This window comes from Zootoca vivipara, chromosome 7 (genome assembly GCF_963506605.1).
Source record: "Zootoca vivipara chromosome 7, rZooViv1.1, whole genome shotgun sequence".
In the NCBI taxonomy this organism is placed as follows: domain Eukaryota; kingdom Metazoa; phylum Chordata; class Lepidosauria; order Squamata; family Lacertidae; genus Zootoca; species Zootoca vivipara.
This window is the reverse complement of record NC_083282.1, coordinates 91,813,316-91,834,870: the sequence shown is the minus strand read 5'-3', so window position 1 is coordinate 91,834,870 and position 21,555 is coordinate 91,813,316. Positions and strand designations below refer to the sequence as shown.

The window sequence follows — 21,555 nt, the reverse complement described above, 5'->3', positions numbered from 1 at the left end:
TTCAAGCAAAATGCCGCAGACCAGCAAAACACAAGAAATAAGGCTCACTTAAGACTGCTTATTTTTTTACAGCACGACACAAAGGTCCAGCAGATTGGACATCTGAATCTGCTCCATGTGTAGTGAGGTTTTGGTACTGATTCCTTATGTTTGGATAAGTAAATTTCCATATAACGAGCGTTTGGGAAACAGGGCCTCCGCTTATAAGCAACTTCTCAAGGCTATTTGCAGTAAAATTCAAGCAAGACAACTTGAAAACCGAGACTTTGCCCACGTCTCCATCTAGTTGGCATTTGCTCTCACAGGAGGTGGTGTTGGCCGCAGAATCATAGAATCATAGAGTTGGAAGAGACCACAAGGGCCATCCAGTCCAACCCCCTGCCAAGCAGGAAACACCATCAAAGCATTATTGACATATGCCTGTCAAGCCTCTGCTTAAAGACCTCCAAAGAAGGAGACTCCACCCCACTCCTTGGTAGCAAATTCCACTGTCGAACAGCTCTTACTGTCAGGAAGTTCTTCCTAATGTTTAGGTGGAATCTTCTTTCTTGAAGTTTGAATCCATTGCTCTGTGTCCGCTTCTCTGGAGCAGCAGAAAACAACCTTTCTCCCTCCTCCATATGACATCCTTTCATATATTGGAACATGGCTATCATATCACCCCTTAACCTTCTCTTCTCCAAACATACCCAGCTCCCTAAGCCGTTCCTCATAAGGCATCGTTTCCAGGCCTTTGACCATTTTCGTTGCCCTCTTCTGGACACGTTCCAACTTGTCAGTATCCTTCTTGAACTGTGGTGCCCAGAACTGGACACAGTACTCCAGGTGAGGTCTGACCAGAGCAGAATACAGTGGTACTATTACTTCCCTTGATCTAGATGCTATACCCCTATTGATGCAGCCCAGAATTGCATTGGCTTTTTTAGCTGCTGCATCACACTGCTGACTCATGTTAAGTTTGTGGTCTACCAAGACTCCTAGATCCTTTTCACATGTACTGCTCTCAAGCCAGGTGTCACCCAGACTTGGATGGCTTTAAGAGAGAATTGGACAAATTCCCAGAGAACAAAAGGGCTGTCTCCTGTTTGCAGAGGCTTCTGAATGCCAGTTGCTGGAAACTGCAGTGGTACCGCCTGATGTTCTTTGGTTGTGGGGCTGCTGTGTGAAGGCTCCACCTGGGACTGCCCACCTCACCTTCCTCTCTGCTCAGTAGCCCCCCACCCTTACCCCGGGAGTTGCAGCAGACAGAAAAGGGGGGATTTTGTGTTTTGTCTGGCTGGGCAATGGGTGGAGGATAGAGAGGGTTGCAGAAGCGTTTGTAGGATTGAGGCTGCTGCACCAAAAGGGAAATGTTGCTTTTGTTGCCCTTTCCATTTTTGCCTCTGGCTCTGCCCACCAATGACAATGTGGCCCCCAAAAGCTTGCCCAGGAAGCAATTGGCCCTCTGCCTGAATAAGGTCCCTGGACTTAAAAGATGTGCAGAATTGGCCAGGTCTTTGCCATTTTATGTTGCAAACTGCCCTGTGATGAAGGGCGGTCCATAAATGTAATAAATTTATATTTATTAAAACAATTAAATATACTTGGACTCAAATGAGACGTTAGCAGCCACGTGGGCCAATTGTGGAGAACCTCAGTCCCGCCAGATGATGTTGAACTACACTTCCCATCATCCCCGGCCATTAGACTTCCTTGCTAGGACTGATGGGAATTGAAGTCCAGCAGCTATGTGCGTGGCGAAAGGTCCCCGGAGCGCCCCGCCCCTTGGCTGCGTTGCCTAGCGCCAAGCTCCGCCCCCTCTAACTTCCGCTTCCGGTTGATTGAGCACCAGTTCGGAGACGAGAGAGGGTCGAGCCCTAGAGATAGAAAAAGGGGAGAGCCGCACCCGCACCGTCGCTCTGTAATCCTGCGGAGAGACGATTTCTGAGGTAACCGACGCTAGGAGAAACATGGAGGTAGGGAAGAGGGGTAGCTCGGCCCTTATTCTGAATTTCTATCTTGGGGAGGGGCAGCGGGGTGAGCAGAAAGGGAAAAATGCCCTCCACAAAGATGGCGCCAGCGGTTTCCTTCTCGCAAGCCAATAGCAGTCGAGGGCAAGCGAGAGCGCTCTCCCGTCGCAGGGGAAGTGACGCACCAGCCCGCGCGATGGCCCTTTCCTGTTGTTCTTCTTTTTGCCCTGAGCGCACGTGTGCGAAGCTGCGCTTGGACGGTGAAAGGAATGAGGGGCCGCTGGGAAAGACGGAAAGAGGTTAGTCCGGTTTCCCAGATCTTGGGGAGGGGAGGGCTAGCCTGGAAAAAACTGAATAAACTGAAGGGCGGGAAAGGTCGAAGGGGAAAGCAGCTTGGCGGGAGGGGAGCCGGGATTGGGGCCGCCCCGCTTTGACCTTGGCGCGGGGCCACCTTGGCAGACCCAGAAGCCTCTTTCCTAATTTCTGTGTAAAGCATGTCCAAAGTCCGTTTCGGGGGCCTAATCCAGCCCGCCGGTCGGTTTAATCTGGCCCCTGTGGCAGTCTGTCTCCTGCGGTAAAATCCTTTTAAAAGCTCAACAACTTCAATCCTAAAAAAGCTCAACAACACGCATAGACAAACTCGGCCCTCCAGATGCTTTGGGACTACAACTCCCATCATCTCTAGCTATCAGGACCAGTGGTCAGGGATGATGGGAGTTGTACCGTAGTCCCAAAACATCTTTAGGGCAGAGTTTGCCCATGCCTTCTCAACAACTTCAATCCTAAAAAAAGTTCAACAACTTTTGGGTAAAATAATAATAATAATAAGCTCAATAACTTCAATCCTAAACTTTGGTCCGGCGCTCTTGAAAAAAGTTTGGGCACGCCTGGTGTAAAGGATCAGATGTGGAGCTGGGAGTGGGCGAGTAGGAGAGCTGCTGCCTGGCGCCCCGTGGCCCCTGCAATCGGTTACATTTACAACAATCGATATGGCTCCTGCCTCTCTTCTCCTCTCCACCAGGGGCCTCGGTGCAGCCTCCAGTGCTAAAGTTGGGATGCAAAATAAAAAATGAAGTGTGCATGCACACGAAAGCTCATACCAAAATAAAAACTTAGTTGGTCTTTAAGGTGCTACTGAAGGAATTTTTTTATTTTGCTTCGACTCAGACCAACACGGCTACCTACCTGTAACTAAAGTTGGGATGGTGCAGGATACTGTAAAAGCTATTTATTTCACATTTTTATTACATTTGACTAGTTGCTCTTATCTTGCCCAGGGCAAACCAGTGACTTAAAAACAGAAGAAGGGAGTAAATTACCTTACAAGCACTGTTCTGTTGTGCAATGAGGTTAACATGCTTCTGCTTATATTATTTGTCTAATTCCACACATGCAACTTGGTTATCTCTATCACAGAACTGGGAATAAGTTATATTTCTTTGGCATAAACGTTTTAAGGAAATAAACTTTTAAAAAGGATTTCTTGTTAGTAAGCTATCTTTCTAAGCACCGTGATAATCCTCTGTATCAATGCTTAAAAACTAAACTGTCTTCATCTTTCTCAGGCTTTGAGTGCACAATGAAGGGAGACCAGAGCAAGCTCCCAGGTGACACAGTGAATAAGAAAGATGTGTTTTAATGCTTATGCCTAAAGTCTACTATGCTATGGATGGATGATCTGGAAGAGCGAGGTGAGGTGAGAATTGATACAACCCAACACAAGCTGGATTTGAATGAGAATCAAACTAGTCTACAAGGGGTCCCAAAGTTCAGAACTTGCTCATTTTAGGACAGGCATCCCCAAACTGCGGCCCTCCAGATGTTTTGGCCTACAACTCCCATGATCCCTAGCTAACAGGACCAGTGGTCAGGGATGATGGGAATTGTAGTCCAAAACATCTGGAGGGCCGAAGTTTGGGGATGCCTGTTTTAGGATCTGTTTCCAGTTTGTCCCGTTTTTCTTTTGCTTGTTAATAGTACACAGCTACTCCTCTTAGCAAGTCTGACTCTGCCCTCTGCAGCTGTGTCAAATTCATTGCCCGCCTTTCCTGTGGCAGGGAGTGGTCCAAACAGCTGCCACAGCAACAATCTGCCGTTCATGGGCCTCAGAACCCTTTGTGGGCTCTGGGGACAGTTTTTCTGCAGACACTGGTGCCAGGCTCTCCTGCCCCTCCAATCCTTTAGTGTTTGCCTCCCCTGACCCCCCCCCCAAAAAAAACCCCTGAGTGGAGTCCTGTTACTGGAGAGATTTGGGGCGGTCCGTAGGCTCATACTCTAGGGATGCTGCTGGGTCCATCTCTGGACTTGGGTTATCTCATTAGCAAATACTGTCTGGCTAAGACTGTCTTGTATCTGTTTTGGTTGGTAAGATAGCTAGGTCAGTTTTTGGCCCAGGAGAGCCTGACCACTGTAACCCATTTGCTTGTTACCTCCAGGTTGGACAGTTTCATTGTGCTGCACATGCGAGATGTAAACTGATTCAAACTGTGGATTTAAAGGAGGATCAAACTGGTTTACAAGGTTTTCCAAAGGGAGTTGATGAGTTGGTATCCTACAGGTACCATCTCTTCAGAGGGCATATCTCTTTGGCATAAACCTTTCTTTTAACTTCCTGATTCGTAACCTTATCTGCCTGAGTGCTGAGATCTCTCTTTAAAATTTCCCTGTCTCTTTAAAATTTCCCTGTCTTCTTGTTGTGCCCAGATTTCTCGTGTTCGGAATGCTGCCCTTTGGTGAACCTTCTGGAGGACCTTCATTTAGACACATAGAATTCTAGAGTTGGAAGGGACCCTCATGATCATCCAGTCCAACCCCCTGTGATGCAGGAATATGCAGCTGTCCTATACGGGGATCGAACCTGCAACCTTGGCATTATTAGCACTACGCTCTAACCAAGTGAGCTATCCAGGCTGACAATTTGATGGCACTAGAGCAGAGCAGGAGGTGTGCTGGTGAGTAGAGCACCTGACTTCCAAGGGGTTTCCTAGAGATGTGCAGGCCATGAAAAAAAAGATTATGCCCTCACCCCAATTTTTCTCCTCCCCACCTTTTCTCACTAGGCCTTCCCTGGCTAAACAGACAGCTGCCAGCACCATGGTGATGCTTCTGCCTAAAGAGGAGGCTCTCTCCAGCAGTTGAGGTGAGAACCAGGTGAGAACTGGTGCAGCCCAGCAGTTAAACTGGATTTTATAGGAGGCTCAAACTGATATACAAGGGGGATTGCTGCTGGAGATCATGCTTGTTTTAATGTCCCCTTCTAGTTTGTCCTGTTTTTGCTCTGCTTGTTGGGGTAAGCGGAGCTTTTTCGACCTGCACAAATTCTCTTCTGCCTGGCTCAGCCCATGAAGCCCTTTGCAGCTGTGTCAAATTCATTGCCCGCCTTTCCTGTGGCAGGGAGTGGTCCAAGCAGCTGCCACAGCAACAATCTGCCGTCCATGGGCTTCAGGGCCCTTTGTGGGCTCTGGGGACAGTTTTTCTGCAGACACTGGTGCCAGGCTCTCCTGCCTCTCCGAATCTGAGGGCATGCACTCACCCCCCCCAGCTATAAATAATAATAGCTTATTTATATGTCGCCCACCTGATTGGGTTGCCACAGCCACTCTGGGCAACTTCCAACAAATTAAAACATGTTGACCGATTCCACACTTTGAAATGTCATCAAGCGTTTGGCCTTTAAACACTGCAGATTTCCCCAAGGGACTATTTTACTTTGCCTATCCCAGTCTTTTGAAACCGGTGCAGAACGTACACCATTAATTCTTCTTTCTTTTTGTAATAGGTTCAGAAGATTTCATGTTTAGATTTGGAATTCCCGGTGTTTCAAAGCTTCATGAAAGCACAGAACTGTTGAGTGAGCGAGCGATGCACGGCCTCTTATGAATATATCCCGCTGGCAAATAATCGTTTTTTTGTCAGACTACCTCAAGGAAGAACAAAGTCAGAACGCAGCTGGCAGCTTTAACTGGATTTCAGCAGTCCGACTGGGGAGTGTGGCTTGTTTATATTTCCTCAACACCATCTCATTACAGTGGTACCTCTGGTTACGAATTTTCAGGTTACAAACACTTTTAACCTGGAACTGAGTGTTTCTGGGGTTTTTTTCTTGTGAATTTATTTCGGCATGTGAACGAGGCCTCGGTAGGCCCCGCCGTGGCCTGTAGCTAGGCTCTGGCACCTACCGAGGCCTCCGCTATAGGGTTTTGGTCTCGGGGGTGCCTCGCTGCAGCCCAGAGCTAGGCCCTGACATCCACGGGGCCTACGGAGCCCTCTGCTACCGGGCTCCAGCCGCAGGAGGCCTAGCAGGTCGCATCCCAGCCCCAAATGTTAGGTAAGGAACACTTACCTAATGAAGTCCAGCGGTGAACTTAGTAAGTAAACAAAGTCAGCCTGGGCCAGAAAGCATTAGCCCTTTACCGGCCATTGCCCCCACCCCAGCTGGTAGCAAGGTGGGTAGCACCTGGCCAGGTAATCCTGCCCACCCACCCTGTGGGAGGAGTGGAAAATTTTGGGATTCTGCAAGGGATTTGGGGATCTGTTTCTGTGAGTACCTTGTGCCTTTGTCTCTGCTTTGCTCGTTTGTTTTGGGGACTTTTGGGGGGCTGCCTCCTGCCATTATTTTGGGGGTTGTGTGGAACCCAGTTCAGCTTCTTATTGATTGACTGTGGGACTGCTGACATGGATAAAAGCAGCAGAGGCAAGAGATCTGTGATAACCGTTGAGGTAAAGAAGCAGATTATTTCCAAACATGAAAGCGGGGTCCGTGTAAGTGAACTGTCAACGCAGTTTGGTATGGCCAAATCTACAATTTGTAGCATCTTAAAAAATAAAGATGCCATTAAGGGAGCCAGTGTTGCAAAGGGTGTTAAAACGCTCAAGCAACGAACACAGACCATGGAAGAAATGGAAAAACTGCTCTTTATATGGATAACCGAAAAACAGTTGGCGGGCGACCGCATCTCCGAGAGCATCATTTGTGAAAAAGCTTTACATTTGCATGGCCAGCTCATCGCAAACACTCCCGGAGCAAGTGCTGAGGCCGAGAGTTTCAAGGCAAGCAGAGGGTGGCTTGAAAAATTTAAGAGGAGAAGTGGCATGCACAGCAAACATGGTGACGGTGCCAGTGGCAACAAATTGGATGCTGACCAGTTTGTTTTGGAATTCAAAGATTACGTTGAGTCGCAGGGCTTCGTTCCCCAGCAAGTTTTCAACTGTGATGAGACGGGCCTCTTTTGGAAGAGAATGCCAAGGAGGACCTACATTACAATGGAGGAGAAAGCATTGCCAGGACACAAGCCCATGAAAGACAGGCTAACTCTTTTATTATGTGCGAATGCAAGTGGAGATTTTAAGTTGAAGCCTTTGCTCGTCTACCATTCTGAGAACCCCAGGGTTTTTAAGAAGAACAACGTCATAAAGAGCAAATTGCATGTGATGTGGAGGGCAAACAGCAAAGCTTGGGTGACCAGGCAATTTTTTATTGAGTGGGTTCATGAAGTGTTTGGGCCAAGTGTGAAAAAATACCTCCAGGACAAAAATCTTCCAATGAAGTGCCTGCTGCTTATGGATTATGCTCCAGGTCACCCTCCAGGCTTGGAGGAGGTGTTGCTGGAAGAGTTTGCGTTCATCAGTGTAAAGTTTTTGCCCCCCAACACAACAACTCTCATTCAGCCCATGGACCAGCAGGTCATATCTAATTTTAAGAAGCTTTACACCAAAGCGCTGTTCCAAAGGTGCTTTGAGGTGACCTCGGACACAGAACTAACCCTAAGAGAGTTCTGGAAGAATCATTTTAATATCCTTCAATGTTTGCATATTATAGACAAAGCATGGAGGGATGTGACTCAGAGGACACTGCAGGCAGCATGGAAGAAATTGTGGCCAGATGCTGTCCCAGAACATGTAACGGAGGCTGTTGAAGAGGATGCTCGTATTGTTCAGGATATTGTGTCTCTGGGGAATTTCATGGGCTTGGAAGTGAGTGGTGCTGACGTGGATGAGTTAATGGAGGAACACGGGACTGAGCTAACCACAGAAGAACTCCAAAACATTCTGATGGAGCAGCAAAAAGTGGCAACTCAGGAAATATCTTCGGAGGAGGAGGAGGAGAGCAGAGAAAGTGTGTCTACTGCAAAAATCAAAGAAATGTTTGCAAAATGGGCTGAAATGCAAGCTTTTGTGGAAAAATATCACCCTGATAAAGCTTCTGTGAGTCATGCCACAAACACTTTCAATGATTTCGCTATGTCTCACTTTAGACAAATCTTAAAACATCGGCAGAAGTCTCCTGTGAATATTTTTGGGTAAGGAAGAGATCCAGTGAGGCTGGACCAGGTAGCAGTGGTGTAAAAAAAAAGCAAGGGAAGGAATTGCAGGAGGGGAGACACTGATTGTGAATCTGGATGAGGATCCAAACAATGACTATCATCAGTGTAGGTAACAAAAAAAAAGCACTTTTCATTTTTTTTAAAAAATTGTCAGTACGGTTTTATTGATTTTACAGTACAGTACATTTTTATTGCTTTCATTTTCTGGATCAATGGTTTCATTAGATCAGGGGTCAGTAAAGTTTTTGTGGCTTGGGCCAGTTCACAGTCCCGCAGACGGTGCAGTGGGCTGGAGTGCACACACGCATGCGCAAACACTATTTCCAGTAGTCCTTCTGGCGCAGAGGAGGCGTGCGCAGTTTCCCATTGGCTGCAGGAGGTTCCTGCAGCCAATGGAAAGCCAGCCAGCGTCGCGTAAGGCGGTCCCCGCTCTGATCTGCACCGGTTTAACACAGCGCACAGGAGCCAACCAAGTGGGTGGTCCATGGGCCTTAGGTTGCCGACCCTTGCATTAGATAAAACTCATGTTAAAGTACTGTTCTACGGGTTGTTTTTCATCGTCTGGAACAGATCAATCAATTTTCAATTACTTTCTGTGGGAAAGCACGCCTCAGGTTAAAAATGCTTCAGGTTAAGAACGGACTTCCAGAACGAATTAAGTTCGTAACTGGAGGTACTATATATCTGTATTTCAAACAGACACTGTATATAGATGTAACACGGGCAGAGGCAGATCAATAAACACATACATTTGAGGCTTACATTTGCTAATGCATTAAAGTTGATAATTTAAAAATAAAAAATGTTTCAGACTTTTTGCTGGGTTTTCATATTTTATTGTTCATTAGCGAGGGGTTCATCAAAGTAGGCCGTGTGTTGCTTGATCCACCGTTTGGCTGCAGTTGCAGACTTTTCCAAAGACCTGAAAGAAGAGTTCCGTCCACAGAGGGGGCTTTGTGTCAGAGCTGTTTTTGCCACTGCTCCCTTCCCCCTGCAGTCTCATGAGAATCTGCTTTGGGAGGTTGGAGCAGCACAGAGGGCAGTGCAAGAGGGGGAAGCATCACATTCCGTAAGTGGAAGCGCCTGCTGGATCATGGTGCCTTCAGGGAGCAAAAGGAGCGCCCCTTCCATCAATGGAAGCTGCGTTGGGACAGAAGTAATAGAAACATTTGGGTCACTTGTGAAGTTCATTGGCTGATAACTGCTGTATATAGCACACCTAACAGCAAAACAGGGACCTGACTCAAAAGGAAAATTGTGTCTTTGGAACAGCAGCTGCCCCATAATGAGATCTAAGTTTTTCTGCAGACAGTGGCTAGACTTTGCCCATCTCTGCAGTGTGGTGAATTGACAGCAGCACTGAAGTGGCTTCAGGGCACAAGCCTGGGCAGTGTGTATGGAGGTCCTGGGATGCCCAGGTGGGGGGGGGAACCCCTCCCTCTGTCTCAGTGATGTTCAAATTTGCTCCAAGATTTTATGAGCAGGGCAAGGTATGAAACTTCTTTGCAAAGTAAAATGCTATTCCTATTTCAAATGCTGCCAATTTTAGGATCAAAACCTTATATCTTTAAACAATGGAAACAAGATATTACCAGCTTTATCTGGAATGGCAAACCTGCAAGAATTAAATACAAGTTAATGATCGATACAAAAGGCAGAGGAGGTCTATCTTTGCCAGACCTAAATTTATATCATGATGCGGTGGGCTTTCTTTGGTTGAAAGAGTGGACTATGCTAGACAATCATAAACCATTAGATCTGGAGGGGCATGAAAATAAATTCGGATGGCATGCCTACCTGGGGGAAGACAAAATAAAAGTGAATAAAGGGTTTAACGACCATGTTATAAATATATCCCTGTTGAAAGTTTGGGAGAAACAAAAGACTATTAGAACCCAAAAACCCCAGATGGCTGTCACCGGTCGAAATAATAACAGTGAAGAAGAAGAACTCAGATGGGAAGTGGGGAAAATATAAAGATCTAACAGAGGAAAAGGAAGGGAAGCTCAAATTAAAAGAATATGAGGAAATAAAACATCTTTTGACGGGATGGATCCAATTCCACCAGATAAACAGTAAATTTAATAAGGATAAAACACAAAGAGGATTCTTGGATAGACCTTCGCTGCTAGAGGGACATCTATTACAAAGTTGTTGTTGTTTAGTCGTTTAGTCGTGTCCGACTCTTCGTGACCCCATGGACCATAGCACGCCAGGCACTCCTGTCTTGCACTGCCTCCCGCAGTTTGGTCAAACTCATGTTCGTAGCTTCGAGAACACTGTCCAACCATCTTGTCCTCTGTCGTCCCCTTCTCCTAGTGCCCTCAATCTTTCCCAACATCAGGGTCTTTTCCAAGGATTCTTCTCTTCTCATGAGGTGGCCAAAGTATTGGAGCCTCAGCTTCACGATCTGTCCTTCCAGGGAGCACTCAGGGCTGATTTCCTTAAGAATGGATAGGTTTGATCTTCTAGCAGTCCATGGGACTCTCAAGAGTCTCCTCCAGCACCATAATTCAAAAGCATCAATTCTTCGACGATCAGCCTTCTTTATGGTCCAGCTCTCACTTCCATACATCACTACTGGGAAAACCATAGCTTTAACTATACGGACCTTTGTCGGCAAAGTGATGTCTCTGCTTTTTAAGATGCTGTCTAGGTTTGTCATTGCTTTTCTCCCAAGAAGCAGGCGTCTTTTAATTTCGTGACTGCTGTCACCATCTGCAGTGATCAAGGAGCCCAAGAAAGTAAAATCTCTCACTGCCTCCATTTCTTCCCCTTCTATTTGCCAGGAGGTGATGGGACCAGTGGCCATGATCTTGGTTTTTTTGATGTTGAGCTTCAGACCATATTTTGCGCTCTCCTCTTTCACCCTCATTAAAAGGTTCTTTAATTCCTCCTCGCTTTCTGCCATCAAGGTTGTGTCATCTGCATATCTGAGGTTGTTGATATTTCTTCCGGCAATCTTAATTCCGGCTTGGGATTCATCTAGTCCAGCCTTTCGCATGATGAATTCTGCATATAAGTTAAATAAGCAGGGAGACAATATACAACCTTGTCGTACTCCTTTCCCAATTTTGAACCAATCAGTTGTTCCATATCCAGTTCTAACTGTAGCTTCTTGTCCCACATAGAGATTTCTCAGGAGACAGATGAGGTGATCAGGCACTCCCATTTCTTTAAGAACTTGCCATAGTTTGCTGTGGTCGACACAGTCAAAGGCTTTTGCATAGTCAATGAAGCAGAAGTAGACGTTTTTCTGGAACTCTCTAGCTTTCTCCATAATCCAGCGCATGTTTGCTATTTGGTCTCTGGTTCCTCTGCCCTTTCGAAATCCAGCTTGCACTTCTGGGAGTTCTCGGTCCACATACTGCCTAAGCCTGCCTTGTAGAATTTTAAGCATAACCTTGCTAGCGTGTGAAATGAGCGCAATTGTGCGGTAGTTAGAGCATTCTTTGGCACTGCCCTTCTTTGGAATTGGGATGTAGACTGATCTTTTCCAATCCTCTGGCCATTGCTGAGTTTTCCAAACTTGCTGGCATATTGGGTGTAGCACCTTAACAGCATCATCTTTTAAAATTTTAAATAGTTCAGCTGGAATATCATCACTTCCACTGGCCTTGTTATTAGCAATGCTTTCTAAGGCCCATTTGACTTCACTCTCCAAGATGTCTGGCTCAAGGTCAGCAACCACACTACCTGGGGTGTATGAGACCTCCATATCTTTCTGGTATAATTCCTCTGTGTATTCTTGCCACCTCTTCTTGATGTCTTCTGCTTCTGTTAGGTCCTTACCACTTTTGTCCTTGATTATGGTAATCTTTGTACGAAATGTTCCTTTCATATCACCAATTTTCTTGAACAGATCTCTGGTTTTCCCCATTCTATTGTTTTCCTCTATTTCTTTGCATTGCTCATTTAAGAAGACCCTCTTGTCTCTCCTTGCTGTTTTTTGGAAATCTGCATTCAGTTTCCTGTATCTTTCCCTATCTCCCTTGCATTTTGCTTGCCTCCTCTCCTCCGCTATTTGTAAGGCCTCGTTGGACAGCCATTTTGCTTTCTTGCATTTCCTTTTCCTTGGGATGGTTTTCATTGCTGCCTCCTGTATAATGTTACGAGCCTCCATCCATAGTTCTTCAGGCACTCTGTCCACCAAATCTAAATCCTTAAACCTGTTCCTCACTTCCACTGTGTATTCATAAGGGATTTGATTCAGATTGTATCTTACTGGCCCAGTGGTTTTTCCTACTTTCTTCAGTTTAAGCTGGAATTTTGCTATAAGAAGCTGATGATCTGAGTTACAATCAGCTCCAGGTCTTGTTTTTGCTGACTGTATAGAGCTTCTCCATCTTTGGCTGCAGAGAATATAATCAATCTGATTTCGATGCTGCCCATTTGGTGATATCCATGTGTAGAGTCGTCTCTTGTGTTGTTGGAAGAGAGTGTTTGTGATGACCAGCTTCTATTACAAAGTAACAAAGATCATTTCTAAAATGTACAATGGTCTACTCGAATGGGAAGTCAAAGATGAGATAACAAAGGAGACAATGATTAAATGGGCATCTGATTTGGGGGAAACAATCCAGATAGAACAATGGGGGAAATTATGGAATGTCTCATGGAAATTTACAGCCTCTGAGGGAATAAAGGAAAACATGATAAAAATGTTATATAAATGGTACCTGACGCCGGTTAAAATACACAAAATGTATAAAACAAAAGACAACTTGCGCTGGAGGTGTCAAAAAGAAATAGGGACCTTCGTGCACGTGTGGTGGCAATGTGAAAAAAATCAAACCCTTTTGGAACCAGAAGAAAAAAAATACTGAAGTATAATATAAAGAAGAACCCTGAATATTTCCTATTAGGAATGTTAGATGAAGGTATACATAAAAATGATGAAAAAATATTTCTCTACACGATAGCAGCCGCAAGAATATTGATTGCCACATAATGGAAAAAACAAGAAATACCAAAAATTAGTGAGTGGCAGGAGAAATTGTTTAGCTATTTAGATCTAGCGAAATTAACAACTTCAATCAGAGGCTGTAGCAAACAAAAATTCTATCAAAGCTGGGAGAAATTTGGAGACTATATGAAGAGACATTGCCCTACGCTAAAATCCTGGATCTACTTCTAATACTCTGTACTGTATGCAAATTATATCTATAAGAGGAAATATTAGGGAAATATATTACGATTTTGGAAGCAGTAATTAGTTTAGTTTAGTCAACTCGAGATGAAGATAAGTGGAAGTCTTATGGAGGCAGAGGTTAATTTTGTTTGCTTTTGTAATGTTTATTTTATGATTGGTTTAATATGACTTAGAATGAGTAAATGAAAAGAAAGGATAGTGGATCTGTATATTATTTATTTACTTATTATTTGATTTGAAAAGTGATATGATTTGTAATTTTATGTGCATTTTATGTGTATTGATTTGATTTTCAATAAAGTTAAAAAATACTTAAAAAAAGAAAAAAAGAAACTTCTTTGCAAAATTCTTGGCAAGTGCAGCAGCATTGAAGGTGCAGTGCAGTCCAAACAAACAAACCAAGGCTAAGCACATTGAACAGGTCTAGGTTCAAAATGTGATCCAGAGGTGTTGTAGTAAATGTAGTGTTGTAAAGTTCATTAGTGGGTCGTAAAGCCTTAGACCCACACAGCCAACCTTCGATGGCTGCCCAGCACACTCCCCAGCTCGCTCTGCAAAGCTTCTTCTTGTTCGGATCCAGCAGAGTTACAGCACAGCTGGAACAATGGCAGTCTGTGTCTTCAATAAAACAGACTCAACTCCATTGCTTCTAAACTAACTTAACTTTATTACAGAAGCATAAAAGAAACAGCAAAACCAACAGAAGCTAGCTGCATGTTTGCAGCTCTGATCTCTAGCACTCTCTCCTACACACTCCTCTCCGGCAGAAACTCTCAGGCTCAAAACCAAAACATTGAAATCTGAAACAGAGGAAACTGCACATATGTATCACTTGTGGGCAGACACCCAGAGAATCAGAACGCCTCCAGAGTGTTTTAACTCTGTGTTCACCAGAATCCCAACAAGAGGCAAACTGCAAAAGTCCCACGGTTAATATTGCAGGGAGTTCTGGGAAGGGTGCTAGACTCGGGGGCAAAAAATATTTGTTTCCAACATCTGGAATTCTCAAGAAGTAGATCTATCTGCTTCCTAGATCATAGCTGCTGGTAATAAAGGAGTTTCGGGGCTTCCTTAAGTGGAGAACCCTTTCACAAAAGTCACATATTGACTATGGGTCCATAGGTGCATGCCATGTCTTGCTTCAGCCTGGACCCATACCATTTGGCACCAGTGTTTCTGAAGATGGGTTGCTCCACAGCTGCAGGGTTTCTTCAGCAGGTCTCTCTAGGCCAGCCCCTTCAGAAGATCCTCTGCCTTGGCTCCAGAGGATCCTGCCAACAGCTTAAGGCCCTAGACCTATTGAGTGTTTGATTCATCTCCCGAGGAGTCTGTGTTGGTTCTCAGCCTGGTGGGGCAATCTCTCCAGCTCACCAAAAAAGGATGCTGTAGTGCCACCTAACTGTGCTCTGTGGCTATCTGGTTCTTTTCAACTGCACGCTCCATAGTTATTTGAGCAATAGTCAACATTGTTATGTGTTTGTGGGTGCTAGACATCCTAAATTCTTGGGTCTAGTAAGTGTTAGAATTTAATCAAGCCAAACCTTAAAATATAAACCAGGCCACTCTCCTGACCAGGAAATTGCCTGGGGTGATGGACCATTAGGAGGACAAAAGGAATGTGATGAGCCATTAATAATGTCACAGGGTCCTCAGCTCAGAGTGAGTGAGAAGAATCAAAGCCAGGGTTTAGAGTTGGCTGGAATGTGACCTGGAGGGGAAAGGTTGCACTCTGGTAGAGGCGGCTAGCTGGAGAAAGACTCAGAGATATGGCTGATGTCTGTCTGAATCAGCTTGGCATGTTGATGCTGTAAGTTCCTCCAACATAGGCTCAGGTCATATATATGTGTAAGTACAGTGGTATCTCGACTTACGAACGACTCGACATCCGGATTTTTTGACTTACGAGTGCGGCAAATGGCCGCATGCTTACGAATTTCTCGACATCTGAACGGAAACCACGCCAGTTTTAGATAGGGTTGCTTCGACTTACGAATTTTTCCGTTTCCAATGCATTCCTATGGGAAATCGCGTTTCCAATGGCGCTTTTCGACTTACAAATTTTTCAACCGAAGGTGCCTTTGGAACAGATTAAATTCATAAGTCGAGGCACCACTGTAAACCTTTGTGCCTCATTTCCAAAATAGAACACGAACCCCAGGTAAATGCCTAGAGCCACTGGAATCTTGCACTGCTCTGAAAGGGGTGTGTGGCATGCAACAATATTCTGTCAAGTTAAGTTGAAAAGCTGCATATTCACATCCTATTTTGTCTTTCCTGTAACCATTTTTTTTGCATGCACCTTGCCTTGCAGATCCCTCTTCCCTAAGTTTCATTTATGTATAATGTGCTGTCGAGCTCCCTGTAACATCACACAAATTTTCACAAACAAATGTATTCAATAGCTTCCCACTAACATATCTCTTTTAAAGTTTGCAAACTGATTTCAGCTGCTTCTTGTGTGTTGGTTACAACCTTCTCATCCGCTGCTCAAATAAAGGACTTTTGTTTTCATTCACTCCCATTATGTTGTTGCGGATTCATCTTGCTATGCTGTTTTCTCAGGAAAAGACATAGGAGAATGAAAGCAGCTATGACCTTATTGAGGATAAATCCAATCCAGAAAGCAGAACTGGAGAATAGATGACCTTCGCCTGTTAAGAAAGAAGGCAGATCAGCTCTTGTTTGTTATTCACAATTATAGGTTTATTTTTCGGGAAACATTTTAAACCCCACTCCCAGCACCAACACCGCTTGGGATGCAAAAACTGAAATAAAATATTATTCATTTGAACCCTACAAAAAGTACTTTGGAGAAGGGAGCCCCTTTTTCTGGCATTGTGGGGTTGAGAATTGGCTCTCAAAAGAGTAATGATTAATTTATTCAAAATCCAATGAAAACTAGATTAATTCACAAAAGTGAACTTGATCCAGCAATAGCAGTCCAAGAGTCATTTATAGTACCCCCCTGACACGCCCTTGCCTCTTATATAAAGGGTAAAGGGACCCCTAACCATTGGGTCCAGTCGCAGACGGCTGGGGTTGCGACGGTCAACTCGCTTTACTGGCTGAGGGAGCTGGCGTACAGCTTCCAGGTCATGTGGCCAGCATGACTAAGCCGCTTCTGGCGAACCAGAGCACCGCACGGAAATGCTGTTTACCTTCCCGCTGGAGCGGTACCTATTTTTCTACTTGCACTTCAGGTATCTGAAGAAGTGTGCATGCACACGAAAGCTCATCCTATATAATAATTTCCAAGTTGTCCCTGCGTCCAAGCTGTCCCGTGTGTCCCTGGGTCACTGCGCATGTCCCCCAGGGACACAGGGATTGGACAGCAGAGACTGGACACACACGCGCGCGCGCTCTCCCCCCCACCTACCGTTTCCCTGCGGCCGCCAACCGCTGATCCCAGCCGGACTGAGCGTTGGCGGGGGGGGGAGAGAGCGCGCGTGTGTGTGTCCAGCAATGTCTCCTTCCTGTCACTTCCCGTTTCCCGGCGGCGGCGGACCAAGGGGACCACGTTTCCCGTAGGCGACGGGGAAAGCCTGGCCGCCCTTGAGGAGCCCGGCGCCTCGCGGACAACCCTCCCTGTCTCCTTGCTGTCGGCGGCTGCGGGAGAGGTACGGAGGAGGAGAAAGCAGCGCTTTCTCCTCCGTTCCTGTCCTCCTGCCGCCAACAGCAAGGACAGCAAGGACAGGTCCCAGGGTTCGGAGAAGCGCTTGCGCAAGCGCTTCTCCAAACCCTGGGATGTCTCCTTGCTGTCGGTGGCTGCGGGAGAGGTACGGAGGAGGAGAAAGCAGTGCTTTCTCCTCCTCCGTTCCTGTCCCCCTGCCGCCAACAGCAAGGACAGGTCCCAGGGTTCGGAGAAGCGCTTGCGCAAGCGCTTCTCCGAACCCTGGGATGTCTCCTTGCTGTCGGTGGCTGCGGGAGAGGTACGGAGGAGGAGAAAGCAGCGCTTTCTCCTCCTCCGTTCCTGTCCCCCTGCCGCCAACAGCAAGGACAGCAAGGACAAGTCCCAGGGTTCGGAGAAGCGCTTGCGCAAGCGCTTCTCCAAACCCTGGGATGTCTCCTTGCTGTCGGTGGCTGCGGGAGAGGTACGGAGGAGGAGAAAGCAGCGCTTTCTCCTCCTCCGTTCCTGTCCCCCTGCCGCCAACAGCAAGGACAGGTCCCAGGGTTCGGAGAAGCGCTTGCGCAAGCGCTTCTCCGAACCCTGGGATGTCTCCTTGCTGTCGGTGGCTGCGGGAGAGGTACGGAGGAGGAGAAAGCAGCGCTTTCTCCTCCTCCGTTCCTGTCCCCCTGCCGCCAACAGCAAGGACAGCAAGGACAGGTCCCAGGGTTCGGAGAAGCGCTTGCGCAAGCGCTTCTCCAAACCCTGGGATGTCTCCTTGCTGTCGGTGGCTGCGGGAGAGGTACGGAGGAGGAGAAAGCAGCGCTTTCTCCTCCTCCGTTCCTGTCCCCCTGCCGCCAACAGCAAGGACAGGTCCCAGGGTTCGGAGAAGCGCTTGCGCAAGCGCTTCTCCGAACCCTGGGATGTCTCCTTGCTGTCGGTGGCTGCGGGAGAGGTACGGAGGAGGAGAAAGCAGCGCTTTCTCCTCCGTTCCTGTCCCCCTGCCGCCGACAGCAAGGACAGGTCCCAGGGTTCGGAGAAGCGCTGCGCAAGCGCTTCTCCGAACCCCAGGATGTTCTAGCGCCCGTTATTGAACGGGCTGAAATACACTAGTACCAAAATAAAAACTTAATTGGTCTTTAAGGTGCTACTGAAGGAATTTTTTTACTTTACTTCGACCCAGACCAACACGGCTACCTACCTGTAACCAGTACTTGCACTTTGATGTGCTTTCAAACTGCTAGGTTGGCAGGAGCTGGGACTGAGCAACGGGAGCTCACCCCATTGCGGGGATTCGAACCGCCGACCTGATCGGCAAGCTCCTATATCAGTGGTGGCGAACCTATGGCACGTGTGCCAGAGAGGGCACTCGGAGCCCTCTGGACACGCACACCGTTGCCCCAGCTTCGGGGGTGGGGGTGAGGAGGAGAGGAGGGCTCGTGTGCAAGCAGGAGTGGAGGTGGGGATCTCTCAGAAGTGGAGTGGAGGCTTCACGCTGAGAGATCCCTGCCTCCACTCCTGCTTGCCATAGGTGCCAAGTTCCGGATTGAAAAATCTGGGATCAGCAGCGCTGTGGCACCGGAAGTTGCTTCTATGCACTTCCGGACATGCGTAGAAGCGACTTCTGGCGCTGCGGACATTTTGGAAATGGGCACAGCAGCATCAGAAGTCGCTTCTATGCATGTCCGGAAGTGCGTAGAAGCGACTTCTGGCGCGGTGGACATTTTGGAAATGGGCACAGCGGCATCGGAAGTCACTTTCACGCATGTCCGGAAGTGCGTAGAAGTGACTTCCGCTGCCGGCGCAGCACCAGAAGAACATGGCTGCCAGCAGGAGCTCCGTAATCTGGGGGAATAAGGGGTATTTTGCCATTCAGGACACCTGCAGGAAATGGTAAGAAAATACGGGGGTTTCCCGGGGAAAACTGGGTACTTGGCAGCTATGCTGCTTGTTGCCCAGCCCACCGGCTGAGGTTGTGTACTAAAAGCTGCTTTATTAAGGGTAAGGCAGAACAAAAGAAAAACATGTCTCCACTCGCTGGGAGAAGTCTGAAGGAGGCGGAGAAACAAATGGAAACAGAATACAGCAAACATCCACTCCCATGATTCCAACCATCTTGGCTGGAATGCATAACCCAGGCATGTGACCTGCACAGTGAGAGGAATAGATCAACCTAACATGGAAGAACTATGGATGGAGGCTCGTAACATTATACAGGAGGCAGCAACGAAAACCATCCCAAGGAAAAGGAAATGCAAGAAAGCAAAATGGCTATCCAACGAGGCCTTACAAATAGCGGAGGAGAGGAGGCAAGCAAAATGCAAGGGAGATAGGGAAAGATACAGGAAACTGAATGCAGATTTCCAAAAAACAGCAAGGAGAGACAAGAGGGTCTTCTTAAATGAGCAATGCAAAGAAATAGAGGAAAACAATAGAATGGGGAAAACCAGAGATCTGTTCAAGAAAATTGGAGATATGAAAGGAACATTTCGTACAAAGATTACCATAATCAAGGACAAAAGTGGTAAGGACCTAACAGAAGCAGAAGACATCAAGAAGAGGTGGCAAGAATACACAGAGGAATTATACCAGAAAGATATGGAGGTCTCATACACCCCAGGTAGTGTGGTTGCTGACCTTGAGCCAGACATCTTGGAGAGTGAAGTCAAATGGGCCTTAGAAAGCATTGCTAATAACAAGGCCAGTGGAAGTGATGATATTCCAGCTGAACTATTTAAAATTTTAAAAGATGATGCTGTTAAGGTGCTACACCCAATATGCCAGCAAGTTTGGAAAACTCAGCAATGGCCAGAGGATTGGAGAAGATCAGTCTACATCCCAATTCCAAAGAAGGGCAGTGCCAAAGAATGCTCCAACTACCGCACAATTGCGCTCATTTCACACGCTAGCAAGGTTATGCTTAAAATTCTACAAGGCAGGCTTAGGCAGTATGTGGACCGAGAACTCCCAGAAGTGCAAGCTGGATTTCGAAAGGGCAGAGGAACCAGAGACCAAATAGCAAACATACGCTGGATTATGGAGAAAGCTAGAGAGTTCCAGAAAAACGTCTACTTCTGCTTCATTGACTATGCAAAAGCCTTTGACTGTGTCGACCACAGCAAACTATGGCAAGTTCTTAAAGAAATGGGAGTGCCTGATCACCTCATCTGTCTCCTGAGAAATCTCTATGTGGGACAAGAAGCTACAGTTAGAACTGGATATGGAACAACTGATTGGTTCAAAATTGGGAAAGGAGTACGACAAGGTTGTATATTGTCTCCCTGCTTATTTAACTTATATGCAGAATTCATCATGCGAAAGGCTGGACTAGATGAATCCCAAGCCGGAATTAAGATTGCCGGAAGAAATATCAACAACCTCAGATATGCAGATGACACAACCTTGATGGCAGAAAGCGAGGAGGAATTAAAGAACCTTTTAATGAGGGTGAAAGAGGAGAGCGCAAAATATGGTCTGAAGCTCAACATCAAAAAAACCAAGATCATGGCCACTGGTCCCATCACCTCCTGGCAAATAGAAGGGGAAGAAATGGAGGCAGTGAGAGATTTTACTTTCTTGGGCTCCTTGATCACTGCAGATGGTGACAGCAGTCACGAAATTAAAAGACGCCTGCTTCTTGGGAGAAAAGCAATGACAAACCTAGACAGCATCTTAAAAAGCAGAGACATCACTTTGCCGACAAAGGTCCGTATAGTTAAAGCTATGGTTTTCCCAGTAGTGATGTATGGAAGTGAGAGCTGGACCATAAAGAAGGCTGATCGTCGAAGAATTGATGCTTTTGAATTATGGTGCTGGAGGAGACTCTTGAGAGTCCCATGGACTGCTAGAAGATCAAACCTATCTATTCTTAAGGAAATCAGCCCTGAGTGCTCCCTGGAAGGACAGATCGTGAAGCTGAGGCTCCAATACTTTGGCCACCTCATGAGAAGAGAAGAATCCTTGGAAAAGACCCTGATGTTGGGAAAGATTGAGGGCACTAGGAGAAGGGGACGACAGAGGACGAGATGGTTGGACAGTGTTCTCGAAGCTACGAACATGAGTTTGACCAAACTGCGGGAGGCAGTGCAAGACAGGAGTGCCTGGCGTGCTATGGTCCATGGGGTCACGAAGAGTCGGACACGACTAAACGACTAAACAACAACAACAACATGGAGATTAGGATTGTGCCCAAAAAGTTGGCTATGGAAATGGTTGCCTTGGCGACATGTTATTTGCTGGGAAGTGTTGGAAACAGAAGACCCTTTACATGAACCCATTCATTCGTCATGAGTCACTTGCATTGGGCAATCTTCAGGGAGTTTCCTCAGAGAAGGAGCCACCACACGCTTTGCTTTCAGAAGGTCACAAGTTCGGCAGTGGTGACTGGTGCCCTTTTGGATTGGTGGCGCAGAAGGCAGGGGCACCAGGCCAGTGATGGACAGAGCCAACTCATTCAAGTTTTGTCCTAATTCTCTTCCCTGCTGAGTTCAACCAAAGGCCAATGCTGAGCCTAAGGAGGAGGAAGCT

The 21,555-nt window shown here is 46.6% G+C and overlaps 1 protein-coding gene and 2 non-coding genes across 7 annotated transcripts; all 3 read left to right on the top strand.

Annotated features, from left to right (window-relative positions):
• The first annotated feature begins 1,799 nt into the window (after nt 1–1,799).
• On the top strand, nt 1,800–10,424 carry LOC118089197 (tigger transposable element-derived protein 1). Of its 5 annotated transcripts, none has more exons than XM_035123659.2 (5): nt 1,800–1,928; nt 3,515–3,645; nt 4,653–4,900; nt 5,009–5,099; nt 5,728–10,424. In XM_035123659.2, the coding sequence occupies exon 5, from the start codon at nt 6,624–6,626 to the stop codon at nt 8,250–8,252; it is 1,629 nt and encodes a 542-aa protein (XP_034979550.1). In that variant the 5' UTR covers nt 1,800–1,928; nt 3,515–3,645; nt 4,653–4,900; nt 5,009–5,099; nt 5,728–6,623; the 3' UTR covers nt 8,253–10,424. The 5 variants fall into 5 exon arrangements, with proteins under 5 accessions (XP_034979550.1, XP_034979549.1, XP_034979552.1 ...); XM_035123658.2 differs by having other exon boundaries at nt 1,803–1,955; XM_035123661.2 differs by lacking the exon at nt 1,800–1,928 and adding an exon at nt 2,046–2,248 and having other exon boundaries at nt 3,515–3,640.
• Nucleotides 3,966–4,100, top strand: LOC118089609 (small nucleolar RNA SNORA5). The gene has a single exon (XR_004693162.1). It is a non-coding gene; the product is annotated as a small nucleolar RNA SNORA5 (small nucleolar RNA).
• LOC118089610 (small nucleolar RNA SNORA5) lies at nt 5,302–5,436 on the top strand. Its single transcript, XR_004693163.1, has one exon. It is a non-coding gene; the product is annotated as a small nucleolar RNA SNORA5 (small nucleolar RNA).
• Nucleotides 10,425–21,555: the final 11,131 nt, after the last annotated feature.